At 44.6% G+C, this 25,588-nt stretch overlaps 1 protein-coding gene across 1 annotated transcript in view; it reads right to left on the reverse strand.

Annotated features, from left to right (window-relative positions):
- Nucleotides 1–23,838, reverse strand: part of CMTM8 (CKLF like MARVEL transmembrane domain containing 8) — a 68,277-nt gene extending 44,439 nt beyond the window's left edge. Inside the window, exon 1 of the mRNA XM_054729664.1 lies at nucleotides 23,371–23,838. Coding sequence (XP_054585639.1) covers nucleotides 23,371–23,517 — 147 coding nt within the window. The 5' untranslated portion in view covers nucleotides 23,518–23,838. The remainder of the gene's footprint in view (nucleotides 1–23,370) is intronic.
- Between the last annotated feature and the right edge of the window lie 1,750 nt (nucleotides 23,839–25,588).

A 25,588-nucleotide genomic window follows, 5' to 3' on the forward strand; every position in this document is an offset into this window, starting at 1 on the left:
ATCCTGAAGAATGAGTTATTTAGATGTTTCAATAAGCCCACCCGGAGTGCCTCGGGAGTTGAGTGTCAGCCCATGAACCAAGAGATCCCTGGTCAGGGCACATGCCTGGGTTGTGAGCTCCATCCCCTATGCCGATCATGGCTCAGTCCGAAAAGAAGAAATTCAAGTGGTCTTTCCCCACTTAGAGACAATTAGCAAAGTTTTGCTGTAAGACATGCAGATGTCACAGATAAGACAACACAGACTGTCCCCTGATGGGAAAAGAGAAAAGAAAAATACAGGAACAAGAGTCAGAGAAAAAAAAAAAAAAGAGTCAGAGCAGGTCCTAAAGGTCCATGTGCTGCCCCACAGCTTGGGCCAAGGCCTTATTTCTCAACCTTTTTTTCATTATTGCCTCCCACATCCAAAGGACCTTTGTAAATGTTTTTCTCCTAATGCCACCTCCCCCCCCACCCCCTACTCTTCCTCCCATGAAAATATTTTTTCTTTCTTTTAACAAACATGTATTTCGTGCCCATTATGTACAAGGAGCTATTTTAGTCCTGGGGATATAGTATGAACAATACAGTCTCTACTCTCACATAGCACACATTATAGTGGGAGTATCAGACCAAAAAAAAAAAAAAGAATACATTTGTCAGACTATCAGATGGAGATCAATGTTGTGGAGAAAAAATAAGGCAGGTCTGAGGAAGTCAGAGTGGCTGGAGTGGCTGACCCAGGAGGGGAGCAGGGCATGGGGTTATGTAGACCGAACAGACGTTGGCTCTGACTCCGAATGAGATGGGAAGAGGCATATGTAACATCTGAGCAGGCTCTCTGGCTGCCCTGTTGAGAACAGGGGACTGGAGGAATGGGAGGAGAAACAGGGAGATCGGTTGAGAGGATGTTAGTTTGGCTGAGAGGATAATACTGGAGGTGGTGAGAATTAATAACATTGTGGGTAGAATGTTTTTTAAAATATATATTTTTATTGATTTCATAGAGGAAAGGAGAGGGGGAGAGAGAGATAGAAACATCAATGGTGAGAGAGAATCATTGATCGGCTGCCTCCTGCATGTCCTCCACTGGGGATCGAGCCCGCAATGGGAATCAACCGTGTCCTCCAGGTTCAAAGGTTAATGTTCAACCACTGAGCCATGCCAGCTAGGTCTGGATAGAATGTTTTTGAAGTTTTTTTTTCTACTATAACCAAATCACCATTATCACAGCTAAAAAAGCTATTTAATATCAACACTTAGTCAATATTCAAATACCTCTGATTGCCTTATAATTTTTTTCAACATTAGAGTCTGCATCCAAGTAAGACCCATATACAGGGCGGGGCAAAATGTAGGTTTACAGTTGTGAGTAGGAGAATCACAGTCTGACAGGCTGGCTGGCGTGGGTTCAAAAATGAATAGAACGAGAGGTATTAGTCAGGAAATAATGACAAGTCTTTCAAGAAGTTTTGCTGCAAAGGGGAACAGCAAGTAGAGGTGAGAGTGAATGGCAATGACTCTTGGCCTCAGTCGTGAGAAGATGAGAGTGTCCAGGACTGCAGCAAACAGGTGAGGGCAAGGCCATTCACAGTATAGAATACTAGTTGTTTATACCACCCACTCTCACCTTCTCCCTTTAGTACGAACTGGATGTTAGCTATTCACATGGCCATACAGATGGAGACCATGCAATTCCAGCCTCATCTGCAGCCAAATGTGGTCACACCAGTACATTCTGGCCACTAGGATGTGAGGCGAAATGATACATGCAACTTCCAGGCTGGGTCCTGAATTGGTGCGTCCTCCACTTCCCCTTCCTATTACAGGCTGGAGCAGACATGATGGTTGGAAACAAAGCAGCATCTGGGACAAGGCGGAACCCAGTGTAGAGGACAGACAAAACAAGACAGTAGCAGCTAGACCTTCGGCACTATGGAGCCGTCATGTCTGTCTTGGGCAACTACTTCTTTGACTGTCAAATGAGAGAAAAATAAGTTTCCCTTGTTTAAAGCCACTTATTTTGGTCTTTGTCACAAGAGCCAAACATGCATCCTGACCAACACTCTCACATGCTTATGGCAGCTATTTCTCGGCTCCCATAAATTATTGCCGTGAGGGACTGTGGGCCCAATGTTGTGCATTTGTCCAGTTTTACAAGAGAACATGGAAACCTAGATCCCCTTATAATATCTGGCTTTTACATATTGACAACCAATTCTGATTTTCAGCAATGCACAGGCCAACAAAGCTGGTCTGGGGACCGGTCTCATTTCCGTTCCACAGGCTTCTCTGAAACCAAGACTTTTCACTGGGACAACTAACATAATTTAGGGTAACAGTGACTAGATAGTCGAAGTCCTACAAGTTTGGGCAACACAAGACAGCCCCCAAAACTCTCATCTCCCTCAAATACAGTGTCCAGGGCAGCTCTACTCCCCTGGAGAACTTTCTGTCCAAGCTCCTAGGTCATCAGCAGCGACAACCCTGGGGTCTCACCTCGCCCGATGCCTCAGTATGTGAGCCTCCCTAGATACCAATGGCCTTTACCACCCCAAACACTGTCTCTTTCTTCCCTTCCCCCTTCTGTTTAAGATCAGACACGTTCTCATGCGACAGGGACGGACAACAGTATCGTGGAAGTGTCACCCATTTATGCAAAACATTGAAGGTGAAAAAGACATCCCTCAGTTTCATATGGAAGGTCTGGTAGCCTCACCAAACAAGTTCACCCAGACAAACCGCTCCTTGGAGAAGAGTGGGAGGTGGCATACGACACAGAAGATGCAACATCCAATGCTCATTTCGTAGGACCCACCAAAGAGACAGGTTATAAAAACACAACCTATGTGGCATCAGCACTGTGCAGGGCCCCAGCTGATACTCAGTCTAAAAAACAAGATCCTGTGTGATGTAGCTTCAGCTAAGCCCATTTTCCTCCTCTGGAATTTAGGTGAAAGGTCTGTATAAAAGTCCGTCGTTAGCCAAACGCAATACTCTATCAGCAGGGCCGTAACTCGGTCAAGGTGTTGCTCATACAGGTTCAAATTACGTGCTATCCTCACAAGATGGTACAAAGATAAGAGAAATACCACGGCATCACTGTTGCACAAGTAGCACAATGAGCAGAATCAAAACAATCGTTCTAGAAAAAGAAGTTTCTACTTATCATATCACACCATTTGACCTCCAAGGAGTTGGTCCTTGGTTCAGCATGGAGCCTTGGTGCTGTGGGACCCTCACTGGGTTAAGATATCCAAGTCTGAAGATGGAAGCTGGAGGGAGTTTTTCCACTTCATAGAGGGAGAAGGATTTGGAGGTGAGGAGGATGAGTAATCCAAGAAGGAAGGTGAGAAAACAAAACAAGAAGGGAAGGAGAATGGTGTGGGAGGTCTGTGTGCACCTGCCAAGAACTTCTACCCCCATCATTGGTCAACACCTAAAACTAACCCAACACTCAGGCAAGTGGACTTGTTGTAGACACTGGGGATGGGCAATAGCACAGGGTAGAGGAGGTGGGTGAGAAGACAGAGAACACCAAGAGAACACTGGCTCTTTGCAAATTAGTGGAAATATATGGGAGGCCTTTAGGCTCCTCATACAGAGCTACTGAGGTTCTGAGCAATATCACCAATACCCTCAAGAGACAGGGAGGCCCCTATGACACTGGGTAAGATCACCTCCCCCTAAAACAAGAGTTATGAGTTCCGCCCTAGCCGGTTTGGCTCAGTGGATAGAGCATCAGCCTGCGGACGGAGGGGTCCCAGGTTCCATTCCAGTCGAGGCCACATGCCTGGGTTGCGGGCTCAGTCCAACGTACAGGAGGCAGCCAATCAATGATTCCCTCTCATCATTGATGTTTCTACCTTTCTCTTCCTCTCCCTTCCTCTCTGAAATCAATAAAAATATATATTTTTAAAAAGTTATAAGTTCCTTCTGTGCCACTGTGCTAAACAATTTACAGGAATTTGTATTAAATTGTTCAATAATCTCAAGATGTAGGTATTACTGATATATTTTACAGACAGCTTAAAAATGTTAACTATTTTGTTTACAATCAGAAAGCTAGTAGTAGCCAGAGCAGGACTGAGAGCCAGATCTGTTTGATTATAAAGTCTGTCATTTCTGCTTAGAAATGTGCCCATGTTTAGCTTTCAGAAAAGGGGTTTGGGTTAGATTCACAAATCACAAGACAGACCACCATTCCGTGCCTCCTGATATGCCACACTAAGAAGAACACTGCATCAGTAGTATTCCTGACAACACCATAAGCTGAATCTACTCACGAGGGAACATCAGGCAAGCCCAACTTGAGGAGCATTCCACAAAATACCTCCCCTGGATTCCTCAAAATTGTCAAGATCTTGAAGGACAAAGAAAGACTGAGGAACTATTCCAGGTTAAAGGACACTAAAAAGACATGACAACTAAATGCAACGCATGACCCTGAACTACATCTTGGACAGGAAAAAGTGAATAGAAAGGATGTTATTGGGACTAATGGTAAAATCTAAGTATGAACTGTATTCGTATAAAGGATAAGTTTGCTGAACTTAATGGTTATACTGTGGTCATATAGGAGAATATTCTTGTCCTTGGGAGATGTATGCTGAAATACCTGGGGTGTTTGGGGTCTTGGTGTTTGGCTCCACAAAAATATCAAGTAGACAGATTGGGAGAGCGGAAGGATGAAGCAGGATATTTACATTTGAGAAATCGCAGTGAAGGAAGAAGAAATTCATGAGACCATTCTTTCCATTTTCCTTTGCAACTTTAACATTTTTAAATTTAAAAACTTGAAAGGATTTCTGCCGTCAATTTCTGGCGATGTGACAGGCTGGGTAGTCTCCCAAATGAAACAAGTATGGATAAAATATAAAACATTTTAAAACAGTTTGCTGAGCTGGCATGAAAGGAAGGAATCCTAAGAGGCCAAAAATGAAATCAAATAGGAATCCTGGGGAGAAGCTGAACACCAAAGCGAGTTTTCCAGCTGGGAGTTTGTTAAACCTCTTGAGGATATAGAGCTCCCATCATTTTTAAAAAAGCTTTTTTGAGATCTAATTCCTATGTCATAAACTTCACCCTTTTAAAGTGCACAATTCAGTGATTTTCAGTATATTCACAGAGCTATGCAACCATGACCACTATCTAATTTCAGACCATTTCATCGCCTCCAAAAGAAACCCCTCTGCCCATTAGCAGCCACTCCCTATTCCTCTCTCTCCCCCCAGCCCCTGGCAAGCATTAATCTACTTTCTGTTTCTAGGGAGTTGCCTATTCTAGACACTTCATATAAATGGAATCCTATAACATGTGGCTTCTTTCACTTAGCAAAATGCTTTCAACTGTCATCCATGCTACAGGACACATCAGTACTTTATTCCTTTTTATTGCCAAATAACAATTTATTGCATGGGTATACCATGTTTTGTCTACCCATTCACCAATTGATGGGTATTTGAGTTGTTTCCACCTTTTGGCTATTATGAATAATGCTGCTATAAACATTCATGTACAGTTTGTGCGTGCGTGTGTGTGTGTGTGTGTGTGTGTGTGTGTGTGTAACATTTGTTTTATTAAATTTGGGGGGCGGGTATATACCTAGGAAAGAAATTGGTGGGTCATATGCTAACTTTGTTTTTCCTTTTGAGGAACTTGCCAAATTGTTTTTCTAAAGTGGCTGCACCATTTTACAATTCTAACAGCAATACATGAGGGTTCCAATTTCTACATCCTCAACAAGACTTGTTATTGTCCATCTTTTTAATTATAGCCATCCTACTGGGTGTGAAATGGTATCTCATTGTGCTTTTGACTTGCATTTCCCAAAAGACAATGATATAGAGCATCTCTATAAAGTCCTTATTGGCTCTTCGTGTATTTTCTTCGAAAAATTGCTATTCCTATTCCTTGCCAAACTTCCATTAATGTGCTGGATGGTGGAAGATAATTAAAACCAGGTGCCCATCTAAGGTGAAAAGTCTAATAGGAACCTCCTTCCCTCCCCCATAGATAACTGGGATCTACAAAGGCCAGCCCTTCAAAGTGAGGGTAGATAAGAAATTAACTCCCTGTCCAGAGGGAACAATAAGAGAACAACTATCTGAATTTAGCGCCACACTCAGTCTCTCATTTGGTTGGGCCTGAGTCTATGTAGGCTAAGAAGAGCACATGAGATCAGAAAAAGTTAAAGAATTTCTAGGAGTGTAAGAGAACTGAAATTAAAAATTGAAGGTATGGTTTAAACAGCTAATGAGATAATTATTAAAATGAAAAAATATAGTAGCAATAAGTAAATAAACAATTTATTATAACTATCAATTTAAAAGACTTGGACAATATGTTTTTAGCCTAAAGACCTAATACAGATTTAATTAGAGTTTCAGAACAAGATAAAGTACAATGAGAAAGACAATATTTACAACATTTCCAAAGATAATGTCTGAGAATTTTCCAATATTGTTGAAAGATCAATAATTGAGTCCAAGAATCCCAACTAAACCCAAGGATAAATAAAAAGAAATCCTCCAACATATCATAATGAGACGGCTGTACAAAGAAAAGACCTTTTTAACAGCAAAAGCAGCTAAATTAGAAAGGAATGACAAATTGCAATTTGACTGCCAACTTCCCACTGCAACCATGGAAACCAGTAAGACAAAAGAATGACACCTTCAATGAATGGGGACAAAAATAGCTGTCAACTCAGAATTCTACAGCCTGTGTAATTACCTTTCAAGAACAAGGAAGAAAAAGATCTTCAAAAAACAAAAACAGATGGTGGGCCCGAGATACAAGAAGGAACAATGAGCAAACGATGTGGGCTGAGGACAAAACGAAATTGTTGACGTGTACAACAATTATAATGCGTAGCTTGTAGGAGGGTGGAAAAGAGGACGGAACTAAACAACTAGAAAATATTATAAGTAGTGAGGGATGTCATCAAAGTCAGAGTTCTTTGTTTTTGTTTCAGAGCAGGGTAAAAAAATACTGATTAATTTTAACTTGTATCAACCGATGAAGTATGCATGTTAAATTAAGATAGCCAGAGAATCCACTAAAAGAATAGACAGAGCATAACTTCTAAACTAATAAGAGAAAGCAAGAAGGATGAGAAATACAAAAAGGAAAACTTGATCCTTCTAAAACATGGCAAAACGGGGGGCCATCAACATAGAAGGGACAAATTATGGCACATTTATGTAACAGAATACAATACAACTTTAAAAGTTAGCCCTAGCTGGTTTGGCTCAGTGGATAGAGTGTCAGCCTGTGAACTGAAGGGTCCCAGGTTCGATTCCAGTCAGGGGCATGTACCTTGGTTGCGGGCACATCCCTAGTAGGAGGTGTGCAGGAGGCGGCTGATTGGTGTTTCTCTCTCATTGATGTTTCTAACTCTCTGTCCCTCTCCCTTCCTCTCTGTAAAAAATCAATAAAGTATATATTAAAAAAAAAGTTAATGAGCCCTGGCCGGGTGTGGCTCAGTTGGTTGGAGCGTGGTCCAGTACACCAAAAGGTTGTGGGTTCGATTCCCAGTCAGGCACATAACTAAGTTGCAGGTTCAATCCCTGGGTGGGGTGGGGTGGAGTGCATATGGAAGGCAACTGATTGATGTCTGTCTGTCTGTCTCTGTCTGTCTCTCTCTCTCTCTTCCTTCTCTCTCTAAAATATATCCTTGGGTGAGGATTTAAAAAAATTTAAGACTATTTAAAAGTTAATGAGCAACTAGTACTTAGCAACATGGAAAACACTCCATGATGAATGAAAGTAGCAAGTCATAGATGAAAATATGTGATTCTCTATTCTGTGAAGTTCAAAATGAGTCAAGGCTAAACAATGGCCAGAAAACATTGAACTTTACAGAATACAAAGCCAGGTCAGTGGTTACCTCTGGGAAAGCAGGCAGGACATGCAAGGGGACTTGGAGATGTGGTAGAGTTCTACCTCCTCAACGGCGTGCTGGGCATATGGCGGCCTGTTTTATTCTTCTTTCACTTGTATATAGGTCTTAGTGCTGTCAGATATTACACACAGGAGAACGCGTGAAGGAATCTTAGTTCTGGGGGCGTGGCACAAGTCTGCAGAAGGCACCTCCCTACTTCTTAGTTATGCAGGTCAGCAACTCAACGGCTGCAGCTCAACCTTTTCAAGTATCTCGAGAGAGGAAATACAAGTGACAACTCCCATCTGAGCTCCCTTTCTGCAGGCGAGTAGCTAAGCCAGCCTGGTATTAACCAGTGACCTAGTTAACTGAGCTCTGGTTTTTCGCTAGATCAACCCACCCGCAGAAAGGAAGTTTAAAAATCCTACATTAGCTTCCCCGGGCAGTGAACACAAGCTCGGGATTTGAAGTGTGAACGAAGAGGAAAACCACTCAGGATTCTTGTCACAGTTAAAGGAACCACAGACACCATTTCTGAAGTATGCGCTAGTAGGATATTAAATATAGCTATTACAGATCTCCTCAAGTATCTCCAACTCTAAGGAAATTTCTGGGCCTGTGAAACCAGAAGAAGGTCAGAGCCTCCAAGCGCACAGACTTTTCCTAAGTAAACCTATAAAGCTGAAGGGAGGTGAGCAAAAGCCCCACTATTTTCTCCTCTTGGCTTCCGTGCGCGGGGTCAAGCAACCCAGCCCGCTTTCTGTCTCTGAAGAATCTTAGTCCAGATGCTCCTTCAAGTCTGCTCGTGGTGTAGGGTTTCAGATCGAGTTTTTCTTTTCAAAAGTGATCTTTGATGCCTGTCAATCCTTGATTAATACAGGTTTCTTTAAAACCTCAATTGAAAGATGTCTGTCCTGCCTCAAGTCCTTGCTGGAAACAAGACAGGTGATACATCAACAATAAAGGTATCTTTCACCTCTGAATTATTTCCCCTCTGGAAGGTGCCACCTCCTATAATTAGATTTTGGATAGATGAAGGCAAGCGAAGGCAAGATGAGAAGCAAGGTCAGAACTTTGTATGTTTTCCAAAACAGACCATTAAACTCAAACCTCTGGAAAACTGACCCGCCCCCTGGCTTTGGAGACCTTCTTTGGATAAAGTCTACACAGGAACATAAATCCGATGAAATCTTTCCACTGCACCTGCAAAGCTGGCATCATTGTAAGTGTGGTAGGATCAGTCCACTAATGTTCCACAGTCTAAATCAGGGGTCCTCAAACTTTAAACAGGGGGCCAGTTCACTGTCCCTCAGACTTTTGGAGGGCCGGACTATAGTTTAAAAAAAAACTATGAACAAATTCCTATGCACACTGCACATATCTTATTTTGAAGTAAAAAAACAAAACGGCAAAAACACCCACATGTGGCCCGCGGGCCGTAGTTTGAGGACACCTGGTCTAAATGAACTAATCATGTTAAAAGTTAAAATAAACAGGTCTTTGCAGTTCTCAATGTAGCCTTTACACTTTCTTTAGTTATAAGTATAGTCCTAACCCTAACCCCAGCACATATAACAGAGGCTAAATTCTACTCATGCTCATTGCTGGATGCATAAAAACTCAGCAGAGCTAAGATATGGCCATTCATTCTAAATGCAGCCCTGTCCCCATGGGATTAATCTATAAAGTCTGGACCTACCAGGAGAAGAAGGGAAGAATATATCTACATTCACCCAAGAAATAAACTAATATTTACCCCCGGGACAGGGTTTACATGCATTTTAGCTCATTTTATCGTCAGCTAACCTGTGAAGTCGTCATCACCCTCCTCATTATTACAGATGGGAGTTCAGGAAGCAGGACGTCAGCTGTGCAAAGCCACATAGCTAGAAATCAAATGCATGTCTAGACTGGAAAAGGGCCAGCCCTTAGAATGTCATAGAAGCACGACACATCACCCTTTGGACACAGTGATTCTAGGAGAATCTGATCAAAGTGACGGTGGTAAGTGCTACATGTGGATCCCTCCAACTCCGCTCTGTTCTCCTGGCAGGATGCCTTACTGCACACTAGAGGCTGGAAGTCAGACTACAGCTCAGGTTCCACACATGATGTAGTGCTGGCCGACACACCCATCCAAGACTTAGAAGGCAAAAGACATCATGGGGCTAGAAGATATGGGTAAGCTGCCCCCCACAGGCTCAGCCAAAAAGTCTGTGTGTGTGTGTGTGTGTGTGTGTGTGTGTGTGTGTGAGTGAGAGAGAGAGAGAGAGAGAGAGAGAGAGAGAGGAAAGAGCTATAATTGAAATCCCACTGTCCCATCCCTAGCTTCATAGTGTTGAGAGACAAGGCAGGGGGCAGCTGTTTGGAGCCATGTGTCACACAATGGAGGCCATGGAGATCCAGGACCCAGCAGTTGTGAGAATAAATCTTGTGTCCTTGCTTTCCTGCCTGTGACAGGCCAGTTCCATGGTGTGGTTCTGGGAGATTTTGCAAGAAGCTCACCCTAGAGCCCGCTCCTCCTGCCCTACCAACCTTTCTGGAAGCCATCCTATGATAGACAATAAGTCTCTTGCTGATTAAACTAGCTGGAGTGTACGCTGCATTTGCAACTGAACCTTGACTAAGACAATGGATATCCTGCTTTCCCGCAGAAGGGAGATTCTACTGGGCTGGTTACCGTGAATCTCATGCGTGGGCATGGAAGAGGGAGAAGCAGTCGGATGGGATTTGTTTCACCTTGCACTCCACAAGGGTGTGGTTGACCCATTCATATATAATTTAGAAACTGTATCCTCAAATCACAGCTCAACTGGAAATGGAAATGAAAGGGATCCCCTCAAACCTGAGCTGGCTTAATATCACGTGAAATAATAAATTAAAATTCATTTAGTTTTAAATGAAAATTAATGGTAACACACTCATCTAAGGAAAAGTACTGCCACCTTCCTGGGAATAGCTTTAGTCATAAATCTTAGCAAAAAGGAGGAAGAAGCCTAACCAGTTTGGCTCAGTGGATAGAGCATTGGCCTGCAGACTGAAGGGTCCCAGGTTCCATTCTGGTCAAGGGCATGCACCTTGGTTGCGGGCACATCCCCAGTAGGGGGTATGCAGGAGGCAGCTGATTGATGTTTCTCTCTCATTGATGTTTCTAACTCTCTATCCCTCTCTCTTCCTCTCTGTAAAAAATGAATAAAATATATTTTTTTTTTAAAAAAAAGGAGGAAGAAGAGGAGGAGAAGGAGGAGGAGGGAGAGAGGGGAGGAGACATAATCAAGTGGATTTTTAAAAATACTGATAAGTGAATGACAAAACAGCTAATCATCTATTTCAAGGTTGCTGACGAGACTTATATGTTCATGTCCTCATACTCCCTAATTCTCAATCCAAAACACCCACAAATGATTAAAAAATATATAGAATCTGGCCCAGCTGGTGTGGCTCAGTGGTTGAGTGTCGACCTATGAACCAGGAGGTCATGGTTCAATTCCCAGTCAGGGCACATGCCCGGGTTGCAGGCTCGATACCTAGTGTGGGGCATGCAGGAGGCAGCCTATCAATGATTCTCTCTCATCATTGATGTTTCTCTCTCTCTCTTTCTCCCTCTCCCTTCCTCTCTGAAATCAATAAAAACACATATTTAAAAAAATTTATATATAGACTCTGGAAAGAGCAGCAGCAGCCCAGAGCAGTGAGGGGTTCCTGGGAGGTATGCAAGAACAAACTAATGATTAAATAAGCAATGGGATTTCCAGTCTTCAGGAAAACAGTGCTTCCAAGCAGACCCTAAGAAAACTCCACAGATTAGAGAGAACAACAGAAGTGAGAGAAGGAATGGGCCAAGGGTCATCTGCTAAGGAACAAATTTAAAGGCTTAGAAGCTGTCCAGTTAATCATTCTCTCCCCATTCCTCCAGCAGTTACTTTTGGAAATAGCCCCCAACTATTCAAGACTGCCAGGCGTTTCAACGAGCTGTGTGCACACCTCAGAAGAAAGTCCATGCAGCTACACTACCCCAACAAAAGCTAAACCACACATTAATATTACCCATCCTCAGAAAAAAAACCCACTAGATGCACCTGGTTCAGTGGTTAAGTGTTGACCTATGAACCAGAAGGTGAGAGTTCAATTCCTGGTCAGAGCACATGCCCAGGTTTCGGGCTCAATCCCCAGTAGGGGGCGTGCAGGAGGCAGCCGATCAATGATTCCCTCTCATCATTGATGTTTTTATCTCCTGCTCCCGCTCCCTTCCTCTCTGAAATAAAAAACACATTTTTAAAATACAAGGCGAAATCCTAACAACAAAAATGAGCACCACCCCTGACCATCCTGGCCCCTGACCCTGACCCTCCCGAACCCCAGCATGAAGCCTGACCCTCGCACTGACCCCAAGGGTGGCCCAGGCACAACATGGCCTCTCTTCCCTTCCGCTCTCTTACAGTGGCATGTGTCTTCCTGGCTCCTCCTCCTTCTCCCCCAAACCCAAGAACTGACCTCTCCCTTGAGACCCAGGTAAGACTTCCAGAGTGAGGCTCACAGGTGTCTCCACACCTCACACAGCCAGCAAATGCCTGTGAGGATGTCTCCGGGGGATGTGGGCACAAATGCCTGGGCAAAACCCCCCCCCCCGCCCCCTCCACCCCACCCTGGGGAAGAGTCCTGGGGAAACAGCGACCCAGATGGGGGGTTCAGTGAACACAGGAATGGCCATGTGAGGGAGTGGTCATGAGAACAAGTGGGTGGGACCAAGTGAACAAGGGGGTAGGGCCACATCAACAGGTGGGAGTGGTCACGTGAACAAGGCGTGGGGCCAAAAATAAAAATAAAATCCAATAGTTTATTAGAAAAATATATTTTAACTAAGTAGAGATTATCCCAAGAGTACACGCATGATTCAACATTATATTTCAGGATATAATTTACACTGTTAGCAAATTGAGGGGGACAAAAACCCATATGATCATTTCAATGAATACCAGCCCCCTCACACCAAATCCAATCTCCTAAATTCAACACCTATTACTAACTAAAATGAGTACAAATTGAAATTTCCCTTCCTTAACTCAATAAAGAACATCTATCAGAACCTACAGGTAAACTTGTACTGTCATTAAAACATTGAAAACATCCCAATTAAAATTATGATCCAGCCAAATATACCCATATAACTCCAATAATTCAATATTATACTGAAAATACTAATCTATGAAATAATGAAAAAAGTATAAATATAAAAAGAAAATCCTTATTCACAGATATTACTATAATTTACTTATAAAAATTTACTTACTGATAAAACCAATTCTTTTTTGATAAATCTCACTTACCAAAAACTGAGAATACTTAAACCTGGTAAGAAACACATAAGACTCATCTGGAAAAACTCATAAGGACTTCAAGAGGATGTAATGACCTAAATAGAAAAGTAAAATACTGTATTCCTAGATGATAAGATTCCATATCATATCTCCTCAAATTAATTTATAAATGTAATGCAATCTCAATCAAAGTTGCAATGGAGTTTAAAGAACAATGTTTCTGAAAATCACCTGTGTTAAATGTAAGTATACAAGAATAGCAAAGAAACAGAAAAAGTTGTATGACTTACCCTATTGAATATTAAAACACATGATAAAGCTATAGTATTTAAAAGGCTTTGGAATTGACTCAGGAATAGAACAGAATAGGGTCAAGACATAGCTGCACATATATGCAAATATGACATGATTACTGGTGAGACTACTATATATTCATCTGGGGAAAAAGTGAAATTATATTGTTACCTTATATACATAAAAATTTTTTATAATGGTAAATATTCTTGACTCTAAAAAAATAACCACTTGCTCTAGCTGGTTTGGCTCAGTGAATAGAGCGTTGGCCTGCAGACTGAAGGGTCCCGGTTCGATTCCAATCAAGGGTCCATGCCCAGGTTTCAGGAGGCTGTGGATCAATGATTCTCTCTCGTTATTGATGTTTCGAGCTCGCTCTCCCTTTCCCTTCCTCTTTGAAATCAATAAAAAATATATATATTTTAAATTCTCCTTTATTTTCTTCAAATATTTGTATAATCCTGGGGGTAAAGAAGCCATGTTTAAGAAAAGCAAACCCCTGAAGGCTAACATGCAAATTAGAAATTTAATTTAATGAGTAAAATGACATGAATAATGCTAGTAACAAGTGACAGATGAGAAAATTAATACCTATAACACCTATATCAACAACAAATGTAAAAATATATCAAGATATTGTTAAATTTAAAAGTTGCAGAATATATATAATATGCTCATTCATGAATGTGTGTGTCTTATACTATGTGCATGTTTGCACACGTACAGAAAAAAGTCTGGGAGAAATGTGAAGGGTAAATACATCAGGGCAGGTGGGTGGGTGGATAGGGAATGGAGTAAAGGGTATAGATTAGCAGAGACTTTCAGTTTTCACTGTATTTGAAATTTATTTTTACCATGAACACATTAATGCATAAATATATTCTCATTAGGAAAAAAATTTAAACCATATAAAAATATAAGGAGTTAAAACAGGAACATCCCTCTTCAAACACATTCACAAAAACAATCCTATTTCCCTACTGGGAGGTAATTTTTATTAAAGTTTTCTCTTCCTTTATATCTTTAAAAATTTTCAAATGAGTAGATGAAAAAAAAAAAAAAAAGGCAGTTCTCCCAAAGGAAATAAACGGCTAATAAACGTATTTAAAAAATTCAACTTTTATAATCACAGAACTGCAAATAAAAACAATTTGCTCTTTTTCACATGTCCAGGGCTCCCCCGAATATTACTGATGTTTTTCTTACTAGCGGGGCGCCTATGCCAACCTGGTTTTTACCATTTTGAATATTCTCCCACTGCAATAAGATTGGCACATATTAAAAGAAAGTTTGACTATTTGCAGAAACAAGCCCAGTTACACACTGAAGCACCACTAGAGGGAATGCAAATCGGTATAACTTTCTGTGTAACTTGGCAGTAATATAAAAAGCCTTCAAACCACATATGCCAATCCCCCCGCCATACACACACACAAATAACCATGTAAGAACTAAAAAATGAGGTCAGCCAAGTTATAGCAATAAACAATCCAAAAATGAAATTAAGAAAATAATTATATTCACAATAGCATCAAAAAGAATAAACTATTTAGGAATAAAATTAACAAAACAAATGTTAAGACGCAAGCTGAAAACTACAAAGCATTGTTGAAAGAAATTAGAGAACACCTAAATAAATGGAAAGACTGTGTTTGAAATTTATTTTTACAATGAACACATTAATGCATAAATATATTCTCATTAGAAAAAAAATTTAACCATATAAAAATATAAGGAGTTAAAACAGGAACATCCCTCTTCAAACACATTCCCAAAACCAATCCTATTCTCTCCTGGTTATTAATTGGGAAATTTAGTTTTTTGTTAAGATGGCAATCCCCAAATTGATCTATAGATTCAACACAATCCATATTGAAATCCTAGCTGCCCTTTTTGGCAAAAATTGACAGACTGATAGTAAAATTCAGATGGAAATGCAAGGGACTCCAAATAGCCAAAATGTTTTTAAATGAACAAATTTGGCAAACTCACACTTCTGATTTCAAAACTTTCTATAAAGCTACACTAATCAATACAGTGCAGACGTATAGATCAATGGAGTAGAACTGAGAATCCAGAAGTAAAACCTTACATTTCAGGTTATTTGATTTTTGACAAGGGTGCAAAGACAATTCAATAAGACAAAAGTTGTCTTTTCAATAAATAGTGTTGGGACAATTAGATATCCATATAGGAAAGAATGGATTTAGACCCTTACCTCACACTATATACAAAAGTGAACTCAAAAATTTCTTAAATATATAAAAAAACAACAACAGGCAACAATAGAAAAAAATACACAAATCGAATTTTTTTTCAAATTAAGAGCCTTTGCTCCTCAAGGGACATGGAATAGAAGAAAAATTTTGCAAATCATTTACCTGAAAAGGGAATTGTATCCAGACTACATGAAGAATTCTTACAACTCAATAACAAAAGAAATGAATGTAATTTTTTAAATGGCAAAGGATTTGAATAGGTATTTCTCCAAAGAAGATACACAAATGACCAAGAGCACACACAGAGTTGCTGACCATCGTTAGTCATTTTAAAGCCACAATAAGAAACCACTTCACACCCTGTAGGATGGCCAGGACCAAAGAGACAGAAAAGGACAAATCTTAGGGAGGACGTGGGACAACTGGAACCCTCTCATTGCTGGTGGGATTGTACTGCTGTGCGGCCAGTCTAGCAGTGCCTCAAAATATTAAAACAAAGACTTAACCATATGACCCTGCCACTCCATTCCTAGGTAAATGCCCAAGGGGACTGAAAACATACGTCCACACAAGAATTTGTACGTGAAGGCTCACAGCAGCATTATTTTATCTTTTATTAATACTCACCAGAGGATATCTTTTCCATTGATTTTTTTTTAGAGAGAGCGAAAGGGAGGGAGGGAGGAGGGGGAGAGAGAAAGAGAGAGAGAGAGAAACATCAATATGAGAGACACATCCCTTGGTTGCCTCTCACACATGCCCCGACCACAGGGGTCGATACTCTAACCACAGAGCATACTGACCAGGACAGCAGCATTATTCTTAATAGTGATAATGTAGAAACAACCCAAATGTCCAACAACTGATTAATGGGTAAACAAAATGTTATATCTATCACACAATGGAGTATTTGCTAATAGAATGAATGAAATACTAATACATACTACAGCATGGATGACCCTTGAAACCATTATGCTAAATGAAAGAAGCCAGCCAGAAAGGGCCACATAGAGAAGGTAGAATTCCATTTATGTGAAACTAGAGGCCCGGGGCACGAAATTTGTGAACGGGTAGGATCCCTAGGCCTGGCCAGAGATCAGGGCCGATCTGTGGGGTGATCAGCGGGGAAATTGGGGGCCCCCTGCTCGCACCCGCCTTGGCCGGCCTGAGGCCTGTGGACAGCTCCTGGGCTGAGCATCTGCCCCTGGTGGTCAGTGAGCATCATAGCGACCAGTCGTTTGGCCGTTTAGTTGATTTGCATATTAGGCTTTTATTACATAGGATGTCCAGAATAGACAGATGCATAGAGACAGAGAGTAGATTAGTAGTTACCAAAGGGCTGAGGGTAGGGAAGAATGGGGAGGGACTCCTAAGAGATACAGTGTTTCTTTTTGAGGTGATAAAAATGTTTTAAACTTAGTGGTGCCAGTTGTACAACTCTGTGAATATTCTAGAAAAATCCCTGGATTGTAGACTTTTAAAAAGATCAACTTTATTACACGAATGATATCTCAATAAAGCTGCTTTTTAAAAAAGGCATATGCCAAAGCTCATAGAACTTTATACTGAAAAGAGTGAATTTTACGAGTACACATATACCCGTTAATCGATTCTAAGTACTCATCTTTAGGAAAAAAAAAAACAATAAAGAACATCAAGGCCCAGCTGGCATGGCTCAGTGGTTGAGCATCGACCTATGAACCAGGAGGTCACAGTTTCGATTCCCGGTCAGGGCACATGCCTGGGTTGTGGGCTCGATCCCCAGGGTGGGGCGTGCAGGAGGAAGCAAATCAATGATTCCCTTTCATCATTGATGTTTCTCTCTCTCTCTTTCTCTCTCTCTCTCTCTCTCTCTCTCTCTCTCTCTTTCTCTCTCCCCCCCCACCCCCGCCCTGAAATCAATAAGAAATAAAAGAACACCCAGAAAGATTTCGTTTAAAGGATGTTTATTACAACATTGTTAAAGGAAAGAAAGAAACACAAAGAGAACAGTAGGAGCCTGGGTAGTTATGGAATACTATGTGGCTATTAAGTACATTATAAGAAATTAATCATTGATGAGGAAAGGCAATTTATCAGGTCTCAACAGGAAACTGGGCACGTTCAGATTGGGTCGTTTGAGTGGAGTTGAATAAAGGCGTTCCTTATAAAGCAAGGTGCTAGCAAACCACAAGTGATAGTGCAGTACCTCAGCACCTGGGAATGTACAGTTATCAGAGGGCTGCCAGACAGCCCGCCTTCCACGGAAGGGCACAGCCAGCCTGCCGACACCCTCAGCAGGGGGGACTCCGGGAATGAACACCCAGGACCTGCTCTCCCCTCACCCTACAGCCTCCTTCGGGTGGGACATCAGAGGGAAGCTCTTGGGACAGACAGCACATGCTTGTCTGCCTTTGGGGTGGAGAGCAAGGTGGAGCGTGGACAGAGGGACAAATGGAAGGCATCTATCACAGATGGCCACAGCAGGCAACAAAAAGTCGTTTTTACAGGTGACTGCATTTAAAAAATTACAGATACAGCCTGACTGGCTGGCTCAGGGGTTGAGCGTCGACCTATGAACCAGGAGGTCACGGTTTGATTCCTGGTCAGGGCACATGCTCGGGTTTCGGGCTCAATCCCCAGTGTGGGGCGTGCAGGAGGCAGCCGATCCATGATTCTCTCTCATCATTGATGTTTTGATCTCTCTCTCTCCCTCTCCTTTCCTCGCTGAAATCAATAAAAAATATATATATTTTTAAATTACAGATAATTAACATATAACCACTTAAGAAATTCTGGAATGGTTTACTCCAAGAGGTAAACAGTAAACTCTTGGTTTACTCAAGAGTTCCTTAACTCTGGTGCTGTGGTCAACTGGTGAAGCAATTCTTCATTGTTGGGGACTGTTCCATTTCTTCAGGACATTTAGCATACCTGGCCCCCAGGGCACTAAACTAACAAGGGCATTACAATAACCATTAAATAAACAAACAAAAAATCCACCCACTCCCAGACAAAGGGTTGTACCACGCCCATGAGGAACCACTTGGAAGGCTAGAATTACATCTTTGTTTCTTACCTGCATTTTTCTAATTTTTTTGCAAAGACGAGGTATTGTTTTTGTGAAAAGGAAACTATGTCCCTCCCCCCCCTTTTTTTTAAAGGAACTCAACAGGATAGAGTACTTCAGATTCCAGCTGTCAGAAAGCCTATTCTGTCTTCCCCAACTGAGTTTGCTCATGACAAGAATGAAAGGTGACCTTACATTATTACACAGACGCTACAATTCATTTTAAAGTCATCAATAACAAGAAGGGTGCAACTAACTCAGCTTCTGACAAAGCACTTTTAGTCTCAGGTACTACTGCAGATCGTTACGAGATCACGGCATCCTACAAATCCCAGGTCAAGGACTGGATTGCTTTCCGTTTGTTGTAAAATTTTAAAAAGGGAACAAGTACAATTTGGTTTCAACACGATGTTATATTGGCGCAGCCTGGAGTGTTTTAGCCCGTTAGCAGCGGCCACTCACCCCTGTGAGAAAGCCAGGGCAAGCGATTTTGACAACAAATTTGGGGAAACATAGTGTTGTGTTCTCTATTATTTCATTTCCCCTGGGATGGGGTGGGGGAAGTCAGGTTCTTAGTAGTTCTTTGTCTCAGTATTTTGGTGTTTTTTTTTCAAGGCAGAAAAATTCACATTCTTCTGGGTTTATCGTAATCTCCGGGCTGGGACAGCAATAGTTTGAAACGTGCCCCCCACTGGACAAAGGTAAAGAGAGGGACAAACAAGGGAGATTTCTACAGCACCGGCTATCCCAGTGAGACCTAGAAACATGCCAGTTTTACAATGGAAAACGGAGGAAACCATACAGCACTTCCTTACGACAGGAAACTATAATAGAGAGAGATCTCAGACCCTGAGAAATGCTCATGGTATATGATAAGCAGGTCTTTAATCCATAAAAAAAATTATAAAAAGAATACATATATAGAAAAAAAGTATAAAGGGGGTTTCAGAAAAAAACACACTGAAAAAATGCAAAGATAAAAACTAAAATTTTAAGGGAAGGCAGGGGAGGATGGGGCAGATGGTGAGGGGGTAAGAGATCAACCAAAAAACTTGTATGTATATAAGCATAACCAATGGACACAGACAATGGGAGGGAGGGGGTGGAGATGAAGGACGGCCTGCAGGGGGGGGGGGGGGCCTAGGAGAGGACAATGGCGGGGAGGGGAAAGGGGACATATGTAATACTTTCAACAATAAAGAATTAAAAATAAAATAGAGCTGCCATATAACCCAGCTAAAAAGAAAAAAAAAATGTAAATGTTAAAGTTCTCCTTAAAGATAACTAAGTTTTCCTGATTGAGAGAACACACCAGCTCCCCAGTATAATGGAAGAAAACGAACTCACATGAAGGCCCACGACTGTGATAGTACAGAAGAAAGAAGATTCTACAGCAGTGGTTCTCAACCTTCCTAATGCCGCGACCCTCTAATACAGTTCCTCGTGTTGTGGTGACCCCCAACCATAAAATTATTTCCGTTGCTACTTCATAACTGTAATTTTGCTACTGTTAATGAATCGTAATGTAAATATCTGTGTTTTCCGATGGTCTTAGGCGACCCTGCTAGCGGTTCTCAACCTGTGGGTCGCTGCTGTAGAGCCTAAGGCCATCGGAAAACACAGATATTTACATTACGATTCATTAACAGTAGCAAAATTACAGTTATGAAGTAGCAACGGAAATAATTTTATGGTTGGGGGTCACCACAACACGAGGAACTGTATTAAAGGGTCGCGGCGTTAGGAAGGTTGAGAACCACTGCTGTAGAAAAAAGAGGATCACCAACTGGAATAAACAGGGCATTTGAGATCTTTACCGGCAATTGTTGTCAGTTTTGGCTCAAACAAATTCTTCTAAAATATTTTTAAAAGAATTAAAATAAATATATTTTTTAAAAAAATACATAGAATAACTACAAGACAACAGAATAAAAATTTTTATAAAAATTCTGGAGAAAAAAACCCCCACAATTTCTAATCTAACATTCTTGACCCAAACTATGAATTATGTGTAACAGTTGGATCAAGACATTCTGAAAGATGCAAATCTCAATGTACAGATGCATCCTTTCTTAGGAAACTACGAGAGGCTGTGTGCCCCCTCCCAAAAGGAAGGCAGACAGGCAGGACGCTGCTCCTGGGAAGCAGGGGATCCAGCCCAGGCGGTGCAGGAGACCCCCGCCACCAGCTGTGCCCGCCTGAGCTGGGAGCAGCTCAGAGGCTCCCTCCACTGCGAGGGTGACCCTGGCAGGACACCTCTCAGTTCCGTCTCGGAGTGTGTCTCAGTTTTCCTAAGAGGAGACTTAGATAACTAAGGCACAACTAGTGACTAAATGTCCAGAGAACTAAAAAGATGGAAAGAAAGAAGGACTAACTCCAGGGAAAACAAGAAATTGGGCAGGCAGGGAAAAGTGCTCATAGACTCCTCAGTGGCTCAGTGTCCGAAGGTCAACACTTGTTATTGATCTAACCCAGTGGTCGGCAAACTGCGGCTCGCGAGCCACATGCGGCTCTCTGGCCCCTTGAGTGTGGCTCTTCCACAAAATACCACGTGCGGGCGCGCCCGTCCAGTGCGACTGAAACTTCGTGGCCCATGCGCAGAAGTCGGTTCTCGGCTCTCAAAAGAAATTTCAATCGTTGTACTGTTGATATTTGGCTCTGTTGACTAATGAGTTTGCCGACCACTGGTCTAACCCAAAATATAGTGGGAGAGCGGAGGGTATATGTATAATGAGGTGGTAAAGAGGTGGCTGAGTAAGGCCCGAGAAATCACTGAGTCTGGCCTCGCCAAGGCATTAGCGGTGAGTTAATGAAATGTCTGACCACAGATAGCAGGCTAATTTTTAAGCTGGTACTTTTGTACGGCCCTCGAATGATATTATAAATATCCAAATAGCCCTTGGCAGAAAAACGGTTTCCCACCACTGATTTAGAGCTCCAAGCGATTTGGATGTTCGTACCTCTAGGTATGGAAGTGGGTGGGGAAACACGTCTGCCTATAGGACTATTTGATTCTATAAACGTGTGCACATATCGTGCTGGCAAGAATTCAAGCTTATCTGTAGCAGTCACAAGAGTCATTTTTCTTACATGGTTTTCGACTTTTTCAAAAAATGTATTGAAATCTAAAAGGATACATGCCAATGTATCAGCGGTGGTTGCTTCTAGGGATGGGATAGTGGGCCATTTACATGTTTTCCTTCACTTTCCTGTTTTCTGAAAAAGTGTGGAACATAGAAGCTTATTGATCATTAATCAGAAAACGAGAAGCATTTTACTTTATGCCGGGCCGAAATCCACCCCAGGGCAGAAGCCCCATCCCTGTCATCTTAGCTTCTGTTTGCTTTGAAAGAGCAGGGGAGCCTGCCAGCTCCTTCATTCACACAGCAAATATTTGCTGAATTCCTGTAAGCCGGGCCCTCCTACAAGGCGATTCCAATCCCTTCGCTTCTTATTGCGTCTTCCCAAGTCCTTCCACACCAGCTGGGGGCGGGGGACTCAGTAGACCCGGGGAGGGCTCTGAGACAATGGAGGAACAAGCAAGCTATTGGATGTACCCAACTTTTGCTGAAGGTTTCTCAGCGTCTTCAGTCACTTGTGCACCATCCTGGCTCCCGTTCCCCACCCCCACGTAGGCTAGATTTTCATTCCACAAGTGTCCACAGGAACGTATGGGATACGTGGCGGAAGGGGCACTGGTTAGACAGCTGGATGGGATGCCCATTACCCGTGAAGAGCAGGCCCGGGTTTGAATTCCAGCTCCTCCACCTGGGGGGTGGGGGGAGGGTGACTTACTCCCCCTCTCTATGCCTCAGTTTCCTCACCTGTAAAATGGGATAATAACTGAAGCCACCTTCACAGGGTAGGGTTGTTGTGTGGGTTACATGAGGGCAGAAGGCACCCAAAGAGCTTGAGGAGACCCTGGCACACGGCGAAGACTCGCTCAATAGAAAGACAGTGGCCACCAGTCCTTTTTCAGCCGAGAAGGACTGGCTGGGACTTAACCTCTCAGCCTCCATGTCCTCCTGGGAAGGGGAGAACGCACACGCCCAGGCCGGCCTCCTCCCCAGGAAGGTTCTCAGCCCAAACCAGGATGCGCCCCAGCACCAAGCGGGAGGGAGACCCTGCGGGTCCTCAGAGGTTGAGGCCCTCGGACTGTATTCAGTCAACATTTCCTGACTCGCCTCAACTTTATTAACCAGGGAGATCATTAGGGGAAAGGGATGAATCCTCTCCTCTGCCCCGATCTTTGGAAAGCTTTGCTTTAGGGAGGAGGCCACCCACGTGGGGAGCAGGTAAGGGCGGCACCAGCTGTCTGTGACTCGCATTCACATAAACTCCTGGCTCCCCAACCGCGCAGCTCCCAGGATGAGCCTCCATCACCCACAGGCCCCCCCCCCCCCCCCGCAAGTTGGGTTTCTCCCCCGGCGGACATCCTGAGGGTCACAAGCCTCTTCCCCAAGGGGACTGGACCCCGCTCAGAGAGGCGGTCTCGGAGTTCTACACTTTGGGGAGAAGGCGAGGCGGCGCGAAAAGGCCCGTCCGCGGACCGGCGCTGGCTCCCGGCCGAGGCGCGCGCGCGCCGGTCCCCCTGCGCCCCCGCCCCCGCCCCCGGCCCCGCACTCACGATCTCCGCCACGATGAGGAGCCCCGGTGCGGTGCGGAGGAATTCCCGGTCGTAGGCGAAGCTGCTGCTGCTGGTGGAGAAGTTCTCGGCGAAGGAGCTGGCGGTGGTGGTGACGGTGTGCGGGCGGGTGCGCGGCGGCTCCTCCATCGTCGCGCCTCGGCCGGGCTGGCCCTTCCGCGGGGACCCCCAGCGCGTCGGGGGCAGGACGCGCGGCCCGGAGCCGGGGGGGGGGCGGGGGGGGGGGACCCGGGCGAGGGGGAGGGGAGCGCGGCTGGCGCGGGGAAGGGGGCGCGCAGGGGGCGCCCACTGGGGCCGGTCCCGCGGCGGCGCGTGTCCAGCGAGTGCGCGGCGCCCCCCGCTCCTCGGCGTGCGGGCTCTCGGGCGGCGAGGGGGCGTGAGAGGAGGAGGACGGGCCGGAGCTGGGGGAGGCCGCCGGGCGGCCGAGGCTGGCGGCGGAGGCCGGGAGGAGGGGAGGGGGCGTGGAGAGGGGCGGGCGCCAGGCGCGCGGGGAGGGGCCGCCCCGCCGGGGCGCCGCGGGCCGGGGCCTCTTCACCTGTTGCCCGGGACGGTGCGGCTCCGAGGGCGCGGGGTGGTGCCCAGGGTCGCGGGGCGGGCCGCGCGGAGGACGGGGTGCGGGGTCCCGGCCTCCCGCGGCCCCCCTGCCCGGCGCAGGCCTCCGACAGGCTCCGCCCCCCCGCGGGCGGGCGGGCGGGCAGCCACCGCTGACCTGTCTCCTTCCACCTGACGGCGGCGGCCTGGGCGGCAGGGGCCCCGCGGGGACACCGAGGCCGCCAGACGGAGCCCTCCGAGCAGGGGTGGGGTGTGACCGAGCGGCGGGAACTCTGACCCGGCCGGACCTTAGACCCGGATCGATGCGAGGCCAACAGGATTGCCCCGGCGACGGCGGGGGTTGTCCCCCGCCCGCCGCGGTCGCCGCCACCAGCACCGGCGGCATTTCCTGCCCCTCCTGCCGGGAACAATGTGAGGAACCAACCTAATCGCTGGGCTTGGAGGGCGAGACACCTCCGGGCGCACGCGGTGGCCCCGCCGCGGGGATCCGTGGAGCCGAGGGCACGGCTCTGGCCCGGAGATGGGGGAGGAGGGGCATGTGGGTCTCCCGTCACTCTCGGAAGAAAATCTTGGAAGAAAAAGCTCAAACTCTGTGGGTGCGCAAAGTGAATGTTAGGACCCACGGGCGGTGCTGTTCGTACTCAGCATTAGAATAGGCGCCTCTGCACGCCAAGGTGCAAAGGGCCCCCAAGCCATTTCTTTCTTTTTTTAAAAAAAAATATATTTTTTTTTTATTGACTTAAGAGAGGAAGGGAGAGAGAAACATCAGTGATGAGAGAGAATCATTGCATGCTCACACACGGAGAGCAGCCCGCAACCCGGGCATGTGCCCTGACCAGGAATCCACCCGTGACCTCTTGGTCCAATGGTCAGTGCTCAACCACTGAGCCCTGCGGGCTGGGCTGCCAGACCATTTCATTCAACGAATCAAGCAGGGTCTTTCCTCCTCAAGGAGCTGCTGTGGGGTCAATGCGTTACAGGGTCAGGGTTTCAGAAAGCACTTAGTGGCTGTGGGGGGGAGGGGGACCCGTGGAGCCGAGGCGAGGGAGATACCAGAGTCCTATTTAGTGAGCACCTTGTTATAGGGTCAAGTTGGACCTGGGCTCCAGCCCTGAGGCACTGGCATTCCACAGCTGTACCACCATGAGCAAGGGGCTGCACCTCTCTGGGCCTCAGTGGTACCATCTGTGAAATGGGGCTTTGACAGGTGGACTTCTCATCGAAAAGAGGCGTGTTCTGGGTGGCCCCTCCTTCTGTTTCGTGAAAGGATGACAAGACACAAAATGTTATTTGGAAACCACCTAAAGGAAAGGACATAATCCTTGGTCACAAATAGAGAATAGCTTTGGGTTCACAGCAAAGGCATTCGCTCTGATCTGTTCCAACACAGGCTAAAAAAAAAAGGGGTCAGAAGTAACATTTTATCCACACACTGTCCTATCAGCTGAACTAAGAGGAGCAGAAACTACCATCTGAGAAAACAAGGAATTCGTTTCTTTTCAGTCTAGGGCCAGCCTGGAGGACCTCAGGAATGAAAGTGAAGGCTTCAAACACAGTGCAAAGATAAAGGTTAGGGGAAATTCTGTCCATGAGCATTTGTTAATAAGCACCTTGCACTGGTGGGCAAATGCAACAAAAATTAAAACAT

Source organism: Eptesicus fuscus, chromosome 18, assembly GCF_027574615.1.
Source record: "Eptesicus fuscus isolate TK198812 chromosome 18, DD_ASM_mEF_20220401, whole genome shotgun sequence".
Taxonomy (NCBI): domain Eukaryota; kingdom Metazoa; phylum Chordata; class Mammalia; order Chiroptera; family Vespertilionidae; genus Eptesicus; species Eptesicus fuscus.